This window comes from Bactrocera tryoni, chromosome 4, assembly GCF_016617805.1.
Source record: "Bactrocera tryoni isolate S06 chromosome 4, CSIRO_BtryS06_freeze2, whole genome shotgun sequence".
Taxonomy (NCBI): domain Eukaryota; kingdom Metazoa; phylum Arthropoda; class Insecta; order Diptera; family Tephritidae; genus Bactrocera; species Bactrocera tryoni.
The window spans coordinates 27,801,984-27,817,755 of NC_052502.1; the positions used below are offsets into that span (position 1 = coordinate 27,801,984).

The 15,772-nt window shown below is 31.0% G+C and overlaps 1 protein-coding gene across 4 annotated transcripts in view; it reads right to left on the reverse strand.

Moving 5' to 3' along the window:
- Window positions 1-15,772, reverse strand: part of LOC120773913 (solute carrier family 41 member 2) — a 74,475-nt gene that overhangs the window by 10,354 nt on the left and 48,349 nt on the right. For 3 of the 4 annotated variants that reach the window (XM_040103105.1, XM_040103107.1, XM_040103104.1), the window contains one exon: window positions 2,631-2,971. In XM_040103105.1, the coding sequence (XP_039959039.1) occupies window positions 2,631-2,971 (341 nt within the window). Of the gene's footprint in view, window positions 1-2,630; window positions 2,972-6,382; window positions 7,167-15,772 lie in introns of those variants that run through there. The other variant, XM_040103103.1, reaches the window with a different exon arrangement.

A 15,772-nucleotide genomic window follows, 5' to 3' on the forward strand; every position in this document is an offset into this window, starting at 1 on the left:
ACCATATAGTGTTGGAAATGTGAGATTTTCAGCTTCATTTAACCAAAAATTAAATTCGGGGAAGTTGAAAAAAAGTTACAGCTGTTCAAAAATGAGTGAAATTAATGAAGAAATTCGCTATATTTTGAAATTTATGTACAAAAAAGGGAAGAATGCCACGCAAGCCACCAATGAAATTTGTGAAGTTTTCGGAGACGATGCTGTATCAGTTCGTGTAGCACAACAATGGTTCGCTCGCTTCCGTTCTGGAAATTTCGATGTGAAAGATGCACCTCGCTCTGGTCCTATCAATGAAATAATGGAAAAGATTGACCAGGACCGTCACATAAGCAGCCATGACATCGCTAAATAACTTAACATTCATCATCAAACGGTTTTGAACCATTTAAAAAAGGCTGGCTACAAAAAGAGGCTCGATGTTTGAATTGTCTGTGAGAAATTTAATGAACCGAATTAACATCTGCGCTTCTTTGCTCAAACGAAATCGAATCATTTCTGAAGCGAATGGTAACAGGAGACGAAAAGTGGATCAAATACGACAATAATGTGGGGAAAAGATCGTGGTCCAAGCGTGGTGAAGTTCAACAAATGATCGCAGAGCCAGGATTGGCGCCACGAAAGGTTATGCTGAGTGTTTGGTGGGGTTGGAAAGGAATCATCCACTATGAGCTGCTCCAGCCTGGTCGAACGATTGATTCTACATTTTACTGTCAACAACTGATGAGATGGAAGCAAGCAATCGAAAAAAACGTCCAGAACTGATCAACAGAAAGGGCTTAGTCTTCTATCTGGACGCTGGATCAGACACATCTTTGATGACTCGGCAAAAACTGGGAGAGCTTGGCTGGAAAGTTTTGATGCATTCACCATATTGCCCTGACCTTGCACCATCGGACTACCATTTGTTTCGGTCAATGAAGAACTCCTTTAATGGAGTAAAGTTGGCTCCAAGAGCAGCCTGTGAAAATTCCTTGTCGCAGTTTTTCGCCGAGATACCAGAAAAGTTTTACTGATGGCGGAAAAATGGCAAAAAGTGGTCGACCAAAATAGTACATATTTGGTTCATCAAAGTTCATTATAAATATAAAAAAAGAAATTGAAGTTCGATTATGAATACGAAAAGACTTTTTCGACAACCCAATAGATTTATAATAGATTTTCGTTAATGTTTCGGGTATGAAGCATGTCAATACTAGACTCCTACAAAAATAACTGAATTCTGCAAAAACGACGTTAAGTAGACGTAAAAGAGACAGGCATCAAAGGCATCATTATTGGTGACAAGATTTTTGTTTATGAATAAACGTCGAAACTGCCCAACAACCTGGCGCTCCAAAAATTAACCGAAATCAACAAAAATCAAAACTCGGTAAAGGCAATGAAGGCCATCCCAGCCGCGGCTTATAACAAGTGTATAGAAAATTGGATTAAGCACTGCCATCCTTGCATTCGGATTAGCTTAAATACATGTTTTTGTCAGTCCGGGTCAAATTTGATCAGTTGGTAATATACTTAACTATATGTGTATCTAAGTTAGTAGTAGTAGGCATTTGATGCTTGCTTAGTTCGAATTAGAAGATGGTATTTTAAGAGATATTTCAATTATACCATATTTATCATATTCAATACTTATAATTTGTTTAAAGGTGCTTTACGAGAATAATTTTGGATTTTCCTACTGCCGTTAAAGGAATATTAAATGGACGGCAGACTAATAATAAAGTAACGCAAAAATGTATAAACTTGAAAACGTGAAGGTATTTCTATACTTCAAACTTTTTTTTATAGGCATAGTAAATAAAAATTGCTGTTATTGGTTATTATCTGGTACCAAGTTGCTTGGATATGAATGACATGATGAAAGTAAGGGAAAGTACTGCCACCATTGGGCTATTGTGCCCTAAAAGGATAAGCGAATACAGATAAAATTTATATAATTACATATATACACCGTATTATCTGGTGTATATTTATTACTTCAAGAAAACTAGCAAAATCTACGCTAAAATTAATATGAATAGCAATGACTAATAAATTATTAAATAAGCTAAATTATCGTAGATATGACTCTAATTAAATGAACTATAAAAAATAAATAAGCCCTGACGCTTAAAGAAAATATAATGTCATAATTTTTCACAAAAATTTCCTCTTGCCTATTAATTGTATACATGAAGTTTACAAATACTTCATTTGTGGGAGAAAATTATCGCACATTTAAATATTGACATTTTTATTATACCTGTAATGTAGGGATAATTACATTATCTGTACAAGTGATTACAGAATTGTTATCGCATCTGTAATCATAATCAAAATGCACAAAATGACTGCGCATTTGAATTGAAATTTCGTAACACACGTGTGTTGTAAGATTTTAGCAATTAAAATATGCCAAAACAAAAAAAAAAAGAAAAACACAATTGAAATATACTTATCGTATCTATCACAGACATCTCTATGAAAAAGTAGTATATAATTAAAAAAATTGGATTTAGTTGACAATCGTGTGACAATACCAATTTTCCCATCATACACAAGCAATTAAAAATGACTTTTAGCATTTTACTTGCAATACCACATAGTTACACTAACTACAAATATCCTATGCGAAATTTCTTTTGACTCACCTCTACACGGCCGAGCACAATACCCGCACCGATTGTGCCCACACCGGCCAAAAAGAACGGTATCGACACTTGCAATAATATTGATGACCATTTCTCCTGCTTAATACCTGGTCGATTTAAGGCCAACTTCTCATCACTACTGCCAGGCACACCGGCAATACTGCTCGCATCTAAAGCGCCAATGCTGCTGCTGCCACCTCCACCACCACCGCCTCCGCTACCACGACCACCACCACCCGTGCCAGGATCTGGTTCTGAGGATGCTATGGACGTCGTGATGATTGAGCTTAGTGAACCAGTCGTCGATTGTGGGAGACCGGACAACTTGTCATTGTCGGTGTCTGTAAACGAGTAGTCGAAATAAGAAGAAATGTGGTGGGAGAGACAAAAAAAAGAACGAAAGACAATAAGTCAAAATTGCGAATATACATTTTTATCACGATAAGTGAACGTGTGCATAGGTAAAAGTAGTAATAAAAATAAATCTAAAAATATTAAATATATAATTTCACATTACTAAAGTGCATACTCATAAATATTGAAATCAATTTGAGGAGAAAAATTACAAAAATCGTGCATAGGTAAATAAGGCTCTACGAAAAGCGCAATTAAATTGTATTTTACTTAAAAATAACCCAAAGGCCTATGATTTCTCACACAGATGTTTATATGTACTATATACAAAATGTGTATATAAGTATTTGTGTGAGTGGTAGGCAAATAATTCGGTATTTTTTGTGTGTGCAAGTTTTTGAGTTCAAATACTTTATGTTCAAACAATTTCACTTCTTCACGTTTATCGATAAAATAAATGCATGGACTTTTGCGGAAGCTCTGAGTCACGCGAAACTTTAATTAGTTGTGCAAAATAATCGACTCACATGACAATAGTCACAATATAAAATATAAACAGTGGCATGAACTGAAATTCTAATTACATAAGTATGTAGATTACGGTACGAGAAGGCGACTTAGTTGCTAAAATAATTAATGGTTTTATAAATATACATATGATGTTTTATTATACCTTACCCTTATATGTAGATATACACAATTTATTTTAAATCACTCTTTAAATAAGAAAAACAAGAAAAAACGTTATCTTCGGCTACACCAAAATAGTTGCACTTCCTTTACTATAGTTTGAAAGTGCATACAGAGATATTAATCTTGATTTTGATCGATCAGTTTGAATGGCAGCTATAGTCTAGATTTAAACAATTTACTCTCGGCTATTGTAGCTCCGACTTGGACAATGAGCTGTGCCAAATTTCGTGAAGATATCTTTTCAAAGACAGAAATTTCCATACAAAACTCGATTTTGAGCGATCAGTTTGTATGGCAATAACACTGGGCTAAAAACACGTGTGCGAAGTTGATATCTCAAAACATTAAAAACTAGTTCGCGAATAAATTTTAATATAATTAATTAATTAAATTATCTAATTATAATCTTGCATTTACATGTAAACATGTATATAATATTGTAATTAAACTTTTTGCATTGACTTTATAAGATTTCGTGAACCACAAACATGACGCACATTAATTTAATTTCCTACCAATTACAGAAAAATGGATATCGACGAAAACTTATACTCGTACTTAGTCTTACCATAAATTCCGTTAGAAAGTTTACAATGCATACAACAAGGTTAGAGAAAAGTTCAGTTATTTTGTTATTTATTATTTAATAATTAGTTTATTGTTCGCTTTCGCTTATTAACAGTGGAGTTAAGAGCTAAAGAAAATCATATTGCGATGATTGCTTTACATAAGTGTGGTAAAAGCACAAGTGAAATTTATGAGCTTCTAAATAAACTTAATATTTCGAGAATGTTTATCCTACTATTGATCATTTTTCCACCAAAGTGGTAGTTCTCACGTAACAAAGTTCGAACCAAATCAGTCATAAAAACTTTTCGCGAACGCATTCGCAGACATCCCCTTAGAAAATAGAAATCTATGTATTGTATGTCAAGAGTAATGGATATATTGACCAGATCAATCTCAATACTTATTCGAGATGATTTCCATATCAAAGTCTATTATCGGTCCACTGGTCATCTTCTGACAATGTTATTGAAGCAAATTCGGTTCAACAGATACAGCGGCTTCTTCAGTGTGGTGCGGTCAACGGCCATGCAAGTATCTCTTTTATAGATGAAAAAATGTTCACCATTGAAAAAGTTTTTAATAAACAAAACGACAAAGTCCTCATCATGGGTTGAACGACGTCAACATCCAGCTGATATAATGGTGTGGTTGGGCGTCTCTTTCAAAGTCCTAAGACAAAGGAGTTAAAACTAGGGTAAAAGTGTACTGCTGGGGTATTCTACAAGGCGTGCTAAAGCAATTAAGTAGTACTCTCTTCGATGAAGAGAATTGGATCTTCCAACAAGATTCTACTCTCCTGCTTTCATAGTAGCCGATGATTGACCGTCTGGAAGTCAAGATTTGAAACCATTGAACTACAGTTTATGATCAAAGTTGGAAAACATGAATTGTCGTATACCGCACAAAATATTGGAGAGTATCAAAATATCTTTGTTTCGAGCAGTGTTGTCAATATCAATAGAACCTACTACTGATCAATCGCCAAATCGGTGGAGGGCTTGTGTAAAAACCAAAGTTGACAAATTTCAAATAAAATTTCGTACATCACGCACTTAGTATGTGCATTAATAAATAAAATTTATTGTAAAATATAACTGTAATGAAACTACATATAACTAACTATTTTTATAACAGCCTGAATGTCTAACAGAACTTATGGCAGCACCAAGTATACATATTCAATAATCTACTAAAAATATACTAAATACTTGGACTCCTAAACAAAATAAAATAATATTTCAATAAAGTATTCTTAAACGCTATAAAATATGATTTTGAAGCAAACAAGATGGGTAAAAACCGTTTCAGAACTTCTCAAAATCGAATTAAGCGCTATATACCATATACACAACCTTCAAATCAAAACACTGCATGCGAAGTATTGTAAAAAAGTTTAAAAATTTATTTAAATAAATAAGTTAGAGGTAATTCTCATTATTTGAGAAACTTTGAAAAATAGTGTGTGAGATGTCATAAAAATAATTAAATAATATGAGAGCGAAAAAAATTTGATACTTTGCAAATATAGTTGTTTCTTTGTGATGAAAGGCCTACTTAAAACATATGTACATAGATATAAAACAAAAAAATAAAAATAGTATACTATATCCATATGTATGTATGTATATTCACTTAGTTCCGAGTATTTTCGTTAAATTTTGAGTTTTTTATCTCATTATTTTATTATTAAAATATAAGTGTGATATATAAATGTACGGGTGCTTTTTATTCAGTTTTGGAATTATTTTGGGATGTGATTAGCAAGTGACTTTTTCGGTATATAATAATAAAAAAAGTATGGCTCACTTTACTACATAGTCTATTTGGGCACATTAACCATTAAGATAGTAAACTTTTGATACAAAGGAAAGTGAAGTAGAGAGTAAGAGTAAGAGTAAAGTTCACTAATAATAATAATAAGAAGAAGGTGGCAAAGAGGAAATAAAAATAATAGTTAAAATAGTATAGAGGAGGGCACAACATTTTTTAAGCGCATTACATACAAATGTAGATATATAGAAAAAGCAAAAAAATATATATATTAGTGGATAGCAAGACTTTTTTCATGTTTTCACATCATTTTGTTTTTGTGTTTTGTTATTGTTCATGTTAACATTTGTGTTTACACAACTCACCATTTCCATAAATTGTATATAATCTATATTTATCATCCTGTTGTTGAACTTTTTGTAATTGTTGCTCTTTTTGTTGTGCTATTGGTGGTGGCAAGGGTTGTGGCAATGGCGCTGTCAGTGACAATGGCAATGTATATCGATAGTGTCCATGTGGTACGCCATTGTTACTGGTGTAGTATGGTGTGTTGTCATTCTTATTGGTTTTGTTGCTGTTATTGTTGCTATTATTTCTTAAAACTAATTCATTAGTGTTATTGGTGTGTTTAGTGTTGACTGTATTTGGATTTGGTGTGGCGGAAATGAATTCCATGCTATCGCAGATATTTGTTGTTGCCGTTTGTGGTGTTGGCGGCGCTTGAAAAGCATCATTGCTGATACCGGCATCGGCTAATTTCATATAATCATCATCATTGCTGCTGGTCATTAAAGACAAATGCGGCTGAGCTTGCTTCTTGCTCGGCGACGGCATTTTCTGTTCGTTGTTTTTTTTATTTTTATTTATAATTATATATTATATTTCTTTTAAAAAGTTTATAATTGGAATTATTTTATTTACTTATCATTAAGTGCTACTAAAATCTGTGTGAATTTTTGGGGCAAGAATCGAAAGCTATGCACATTTTTGTGAGCTTAAAAAAGTTTGATTCTTGAAAATTAAATTTAATTAATATAATTAAATTAATTGCAATAATTTGTAAACTATTTAGAATGTTTTTCAACTGTAAGTCAGTTGAATGGAAGGGACTTTAAAATGTTTGCACTTATTTATTTATATATAACAAATTATTTTAACTACACTGCGGAGGCAAATATTTTTTTATAGAAATCAATTTTAATTTTGCTAAAAAATTATGCCGCTATGAAGTTTTGTATACAAATTATTTAAGCGTACAAATGAAACTTAAAGCGCCAATTATTGTAAACTATTTTGTTTTATAATAAAAAACTTACAAAAAATATCGTACGCTTTTTATGTGAATTAAATTTGTTACATACTTTTTGGCGCTTTGATTTCAATATTTATTGTTTACTTTTAAAAATTAATACTAAATTACAAATGAAAACAATAATATCACACACAGTTTGTTTTTTTTTTTAATTAACAAAATTTGTTAAAAATAATTTCAAATATGAAATCTAAATTATTTTGGAAATTTTATAAATTTTTATTAATTTATATGTTGTAGGTTTCGTGAGTACAGCAATTAGCTCTGCCAACGTTTGGTTTACATTTTCGTGACGATTTTGTGGGCGTGTCTCTTGCTGTAGGTCGTACGTCGATGAATCGGGCAGAGACACGTGTGGTTTGGAAGTAATTGCAGAAGATTGAATAGATCGTAGCGACGCCGTGCTTGTTGTAACGAATTGTAATGACTGCCTTCGTACGGTTTTACGAAGTCTATATTTCACTGTTGCTGTTGTTGGTGGTGTAAGGTTTTGAATTGTTTGTTAGTGTGTACGAAATAAGTAGTGGAAATAGCGAAAACTTGTTGAGTGAAAGAAGTGGTTCGAGAAAATAGCTTATAAGTTGTATGAATCAACGTTTGTGTTTTTATTTATTATTTTCGTTAGGATTTTCTGTTTTACTGGCTTCTTTTCTGTTCGCGAAACAGAAGTGCGCCTTCGGCTTTAGTCACCGGACCGTTGATATGGCTAAAAGAAATAGATCAGAAGCAGAAAAAAAGAAACGTTGGATTCAGGGGCGAAATTTCTGGTTGTTATATATTTTTTTTTACATCACCAAACTCATTATGGGAGTTTACGGAAATGTTTAAATAGGTAAAAAAAGTTTTGCATATTTTAGCGCTTCACAGGATTAAATTTATATGTAAAAAAGTTGCGATTAAAAATTGTTTTTCTTTTCGCGTTGTAAGAATGGCGTATTGAGTTGAAATAAAAAGAACTTAAAGTGTCGTACAGTATACATATACATATAAAAGAAAATAATTTAAAAGATAAATGCTGCATGTAATAAATGGGTTTCCTTATTGCATAATACTTAATTATTATTATTAATATGATTAAAATAATGCGGACTGTTGTTAGGAAATATGAAAAAACTAGATATTGAGTGAATATTTCTGAGCTTATTGGCTTATAATAACCCTAAATGTATACTTCTTAAAAACATTATATACGAAAATGTTTATTAATGGCTTAAACTTATTACCAGAGTAACTAGCTTTAATTACATATAACACTTTAACTAAAAGTAATAATTAAAAAAAATAATAATAATAAACGTAAAAATATTCACATTACAATGTAATTGAAAGAATAAAATAAAGTAAAAAAATTAAATTAAACAACATAATATAAGTATGATAAAATAAAGCTAATTAAAGTATAATGTATAATCTTAAGCGTTTTGATTGAAATAATTTCATTCTAAAATCTTATTGATTGAAAAAAAATTAAGTATTAATCTGTTATTATCGGTAAAACTAATTAGTAGCCGATAAATGCATATCGCTGTTGCTGTTGTTGTTGTTTCTAGACCATTTTTACACTCTTGCAACATGATCATGTCATGTTTCTTTTATAATATGACTGTCTACCACCTTAAAAAAATTCACCACACATTTTTAATCTAATTTAAGGTAGCTCTGCATCGTTGCTGTGAATACTCCTTCTTTCGTACTATGCGAGTGCTCGGTCAATATTTGATACTTGTTTTCATTTACGTACGTAGAGGTATCTTATAATCATTCGGCAATACTAAGAATTGAATAATAAATTTAGGTGAGCAAATTGCTTATAAAAAAGTTTATTTATATTTTTTATCAATGTAATGTGCTGATTTCTCCGAAAGATATACTAAATAGCCCCATAAAAAGTAACAAGCTCATATAATACAGATATTGTATCTGTATTATGTATTAAATTATTCGATATTACTGATTGTTTCATTCAGATTATGAATCTTAAAACAGGCATTAGAGGCACTCGCCTACCAGGTGACTGTTTGAGAGGAGTGACTAGTCTTGGAAGTTTTATAATATTTATAATATTTAAAGGGCAAAATATAAATAAACACATTTTGCGATTATTTGTTAATTAATGACAAATATTTTATCAAAAATTAAACTGCAGCCTTACAATTTGAATTATCATGCAAATTTGTGCAAAAATAATTTGCGAACAAAAATCAGGCACAAATTTCTTAGAATTCAATAAAAGCAATATTTAATTATTAATTCACACACATATTATGTAATTAAATTTTCCTTTTTGAGGATTTATTGGTGAAAGCGAATATTCAAAAGGTAGAAGGTAGAACTTTCGACAAAGCTGAATTTATTAACGAAACGATTCGTAACTAACAGAGCGAGTGCAAAATAACTTTATTCAACGTGAAAATATTTCAGTATAAAAAACTAGTATATACATATATATGACTGAAGATGATACTAATTTAGAGAAAAATCTATTTAAGACAAATCGTGTATATATTTCTCAGACTCACATGCTTTAACAGCGCGTGTGGGTCAAAACGAAGAAGATGTCGAAGCTAAATAAACTGGTTTAAAATTTGCAATTCTTTCAAAATTAAAATGCCGCGATATTTACTATCGCCTACCCACATCTATAGATAGTTGCAGAGTGAAGTATAAATAACTATTGGAATCATCTTGAAATTTTCATTAATTTCTTAAGCGACCAAACGTGTTGGTTTGACGTTATTAACGAAGCAATCGAGAAACAAAGAATTTGCGACCAAAATTAAGAGTATGCTTGTTTTAGAAAGGTTGATATCAGAATTTCATTTATTATTTTTGAAAATTGAATTGTGTATGTTTATTTGTAGTTGCAAAGATTAATAACTGTTGAAGCTGATTGAACCGGGCGGCTACACTTTATAAGCCCATAACTCAAAAACTATTTGAGATGCCGATTTAAATTGATTAATTTTAAAAAGTATATCGAAATATAAAAAAAAAATAATTTCAAATTTTTTAATGTCCCTTAAGTTATACTCATAAATAATAATAAAACAGAAACTATTCTTACTTGATGTAGTTGTGGCAAGAATATTATGCCAATAATACTCATGTGTATTTATATATGTTGAGAAATGCTACTGCGGTTTCAGAAAGTTTATTTGTTTGTAAACACCGTTACATAAATCCATCTAGAGTGCCGAATGAATATATTATAACTGGAGTTTATAACAAACGAGTCAAGTATAAAACGACTATCACTTTCGAGATACTTAATATACACAAATATATTGCAATACTAATTATTCTAAATACAAATAAAAATATTGCAAAAACATATGACAAAAATATTACCGCGTTCAATTATACATACATTTATATAGCCTTTGGAAAAAAAGAGATTAATTGTCACTGTGTCTGCAGGTATTTTTATTTATTTTACTTTTATTTGCAATTTATCAAAATCACTTTTTCAAAAGTAACATTTGTGAAACTTGTTTGCAATTTTACTTGTGCATACCTGTTTCAAAATTCCAAGAAAACGATGCTCACTAAATTTCTATAGACATCATTGGCTTAATGCTTCATGAGTAAAACTTGTAAATATAATTGTAGAAGTATTTATATTTTTAATAATTAACAGCATACTAACTATTAAATTACAGTGTAAATTTTGAGTAACGAACGTAAGCCTGTGTAATTGTTATCAAAAATGATAACTACAACAACTCATAACACAGAGTGGCATAAAATTCGCCTCAAACTTCAATAACTCAAAACTGCGCTTTATGTACTAAGCTGGTTTTATTTGATAGTTGTAGTCTTAAACTTAAACTTTGTGTGTATTCCCACAGCCATTACGTGCTGTTCATCATACATACATTTTTTGTCTGTATATTTCTTTTAATTTACGCATTGTAGCAAATGGCATGAATTAATTATTTCAGACTATCTTAATTTAAGAAGAAATACTATAAAAGTAGTAGACACTTAACGACTGGTAAGCAAATAAAAATGATTAAAGAGAAAAACAGCTTAAGAGCAAAGGTGAAAAAATATTTTTTGCTTAAGCGATGTTTGATTTAAACAAATATAAAAGTGAATTAAATATCAATGTATCAGAGCTACGTGAGTAACTCTTAGTTTCCAAAACCCAACAATAACTATAAACAAATTCATTTTATGATAGTAAAATATCAATTAATAGCCAGAGTAAACGTCAAACTTGAGTCGCAATTGCGCACATACAAAAATAATCGAAAAAGCCATCAAAATATGAATAGAAATACATATATATGTGTACATAAGCAGCCAGACAGATGTAGGGATAATGATATTGATATTTCAAGAGTGTTAATATGCACAAAAAAATGATGATAATTTACGCAAATAGCTGATATCTTGAAAAACCAATAACAATGCACAGTAGATCAAAAGATTTTTATATTTATTTCAGTATAGCTAGAGTAAAAACATAGTTTATACGAACTAAGCAATAATAATTAAAAGGTTTGATGTGCCGTTAAGTACAACGACGACATAATGAACTCAAAGGGGACTGAAAATTGGAGGCAGTATGAGCATTTTTGTGCTTCAGCTGCAAAGAGCTGATAGAAAATTACAAAAATTAACTGAAATTTACTGTTATAACTGTGATTTACAATACAATAACAATAAACAAAACTTATATTGATTTGCGCAAATAAGCAGCTAAATGAAATTATGCCGCAATAAATGGCTCAACGGGGCGTATGAGTAACATTTTATTGCTTCCATTGCAGGTAGTATGACAAAAATGATGCAGTGTGTGTGAGTATATAACTATGAATCATATATATACAATAAAATGTTTACATATATCAATAATTTTTCTTCATAACATCACACTCATGTGCGTAAATTGTAATGTCATATAAGAATTTCTTACTTTGCATCAAATAAGCTGCTCTTTTGCGACAGAAAATCCAAAATATTAGACCACAATAAAGGTATTTAATAGTTTTAAGTTTTCAAGCACACACTAGGTACATATAACAACTAATAAAACATAAAGCACACCCGGTTATGGAATGATAATAGTTCTTAGTTGTCATTATAGCTAACAGTACATAGTTATGCATGCATGTATGTATATTATCAGTTGTATTGTAAATTATTATTTTATTATACAAATTGTCAATTGTTGATACATATGCTAATTACGCCAATGCAATTTAGTTTATCTCCCGCAGATAACCACAATACGCTGCGTTTATCAACTAAACAATAAAAGCATATGTAAGCACTTGGGCTGTTACGTTTATAATTATTTACTGTTGTTTTTTGAGAAAAAATGTATATGATTATATACATATTACATATATGTACTTTATATTCCTACATATATGTGTTATGTATACAGCTGATTATAGCATGCTAATTTGTGTGTTGAACCTCACTAATTCCAAATCGCGAATACCATAACAGTCTGCGCGTGGGAACACTGTAATAATTTTGGTCCTAACTTTTCGCGTGAATTCGGTAAATTGGGAAAATATATTAATTTACTGTCTTGTGCCTCTGTTAATCTTATCATATGATTTGTTGATGCATCAAATAAATAAATAATTAAGTTTTGTTTGTTTTCATTTTGGTTATTATCACTAAAATCATTGTCAGCTGTCAGCACCTATAGATCCTTCAAATGTTATTGCTATGTAGAATAATTTACTTATAGGTTGTTTTTGTTTGATACTTGATCAGAAGTGAAGCAGTGGCTTCCTTACATGTGCTTATATAAATTTTTGAGTTTATTTACTGTTGTTATTTGACTACTTATAAATCAACGCTTCCTATTACTTATAATTTTTACATTGTTTGTATGTAATAAATTAAAAAAAATATTTGATGAAAATATTCTATTTGAGTTTTAAAGCCCAAGTTTGTTATTTTTATTAAGTTTTGTTTGACATATACGCCGGACAGAATAGCCTAGCGCAACCTAACCTTATGTTACTTATGTACATCTTTTAGAAAAATAAACAAATTTCAATACCACAAGTTAACGACAAAGAAACTTTATCAAGTCATTTGACAAAATTTGATCAATGAAACTAAAATACTATAGATATGTAGTATATATCTTTAACCAATAATATTTTTGTTATCAAAGTTAAGTAATAGCATTGTACGACTCACAAGAAACACATATTAGGCAACAAGTTTCTAGGTTATAAAGTAGTTCCTCAATGAATTAAGCGCTAAATTAAGATTGCTTTCTTAATTTCTTTTATGGCACGGTAAATTAATTTATGGAACTAATATTATCTATTTCCTACTGTTTATAAGGTGACTTACAGAAACAAAATATTAAACCTTTTTAAGCGATAAGATAAATAAATTAATCAGAATTGTGCTTAGTAGCCAAAAAAAGTCCCGTTAGTGGTATGGTTTTTCTAGCTTCTTTATATTATATATACAAGTGAAGCATAGTATATATATTATAGAAGTATTGAGTGTTTTATCTTTCTCAGATTCAAATCATGCCTTATTTTAGCACAATATTTTATAAACTTCTAACGTATTTGAACAAAATGCTTTGATAATACACACGCTTAAGAACTTTAGTCGCAAAGTTTAATTGTTTAGCAACCACGTAAAGTACAATAAAACAAATTCGGCTCTTCTTTGATGGCGTTAACATTTTGCGTTGTGTTTTATAGTATATCCGTTCGTGTACTATATATAACGCAATCTAGTTTGTGCCAGATTTTAAGGCAATAAATTTCTTTCAAACTTTATTTTTCAGCAAGGTAGCTTCACTAGTAACCAAGTATAGTATATTGCGTATTCTTAACATTTTTTTTAAAATTTTTTAATGAGTTTAATTAACAAAACCATGTTAATTTTGGAAGTTATTTATAAGCACACGCTTGAAATAAATTAAAGAAATGGTAAAAAAGAAAGAAATATCTGAAGAATATGCATAAATATTGGGACTTATTTGAGTGTGCATAAATAATTAAGAATCTTTAAATAAAAGCAACATAGTAGAGAATATTTGTTATAAAAAGGAGTGGAGATTTAGTGTTAATGAATAAAAATATAACCGCGAATTTGCAATTATAGTCTATCGTTAAGGAAATATGCGGTTTTAAAGGTTTAACAAAGACACACTACAACACAACAACAACAACAAATTATCGGATAATGAGTAAAATTGATGAAAAATTTAATTAATTTTTTTTTATGTAAAAATTGCCAAAATAAAATTATTTTCTGAAATGGAGATAGGCTAGAAACTATGAATTTTATTTCAATTACTTGACTGAGTTCTATTTAGAAAATAGTTGTTTCATAATGACCCACCTACCGGAGGCCAATGGAAAGGGTTCAAAGGATCGCTGCGGAATGCATAACAGGAGCTTTAAGAACAACTCCAACGGGGGCTCTTGAACTCCTACTAAGCCTTTCAACTATAGACCTCTTCGCTGAAGTAAACACAGAAAAAGATGGCTATCGAAAAGGTATGTTAGCTACGCGCAACACTCTTAATATTTATACGGTTAGCTCGAAAATGGAAGATGGAGTTGCTGCGCTAAACAAACTTCTAAGTTGCCAGAACTCTGCATATACTGATCTTCAGGCTGAGGTCTTTGCTATTGCGAAAGCCGCGGTGTTGGCCTCTAATGCACCTGCATGCCAAGCAGCAATCAAGGCAGTAACCTCGTACCTCGAACCTCGAAATGTCTTGTGAAGCATGACAGCAATGGAAAGTGTTGTCAGAAGTACTTCACTTCTTCAGGTTGCCAGGCCACAAAACCATCGAGGTCAATAAAATAAAGGACGAGATTGCCAAGAATGGTGTACGACTAACGAAAATATGATCAACATTGGGAAACTCATGTTTTGTCTATACATCGATCTCGACAGAAACATGGTAAAGAAAATCAAATCCCGATGGAACAAGCTGCCTGAAAAAGTCATATGCAAAACGATAGATTGGAAGTACACAAAATTCTTTTTAGTACTCGATAGAAGAGACTGTAGAACATTATGGGAATACTAACTGTAATAACGGCATCAGGGAAACAATAGAGCATCACTTGTGCATTTGTCCCGCATTGGCAAGATTACGCTGGAAGCATCTGGGGTCCCCATGGTATGATACATGGGAGGACAGCATACACACTTTTACAGTGCTGGACATGAGTTTAGAACCAAATTATAATTTTGCGTTTTTTGGGATTTGATTTGATGGGAGGAGGTATCGACAGTGACGCCGCAGATTCTGTTAAATTCGCGTCAAGCGTGGAACTAAGCTTGGCTTATTGGCCTACCAGATTAACCTAAACAGGGTGAAAAAAATAAAGTCGTGCGGATTAAATAATTATTTTATTTATTATCCATCTATATATTTTTGTATGATTTGAATAAAAAATTGAGCCTAATTACTAATCCCATGCCCTAA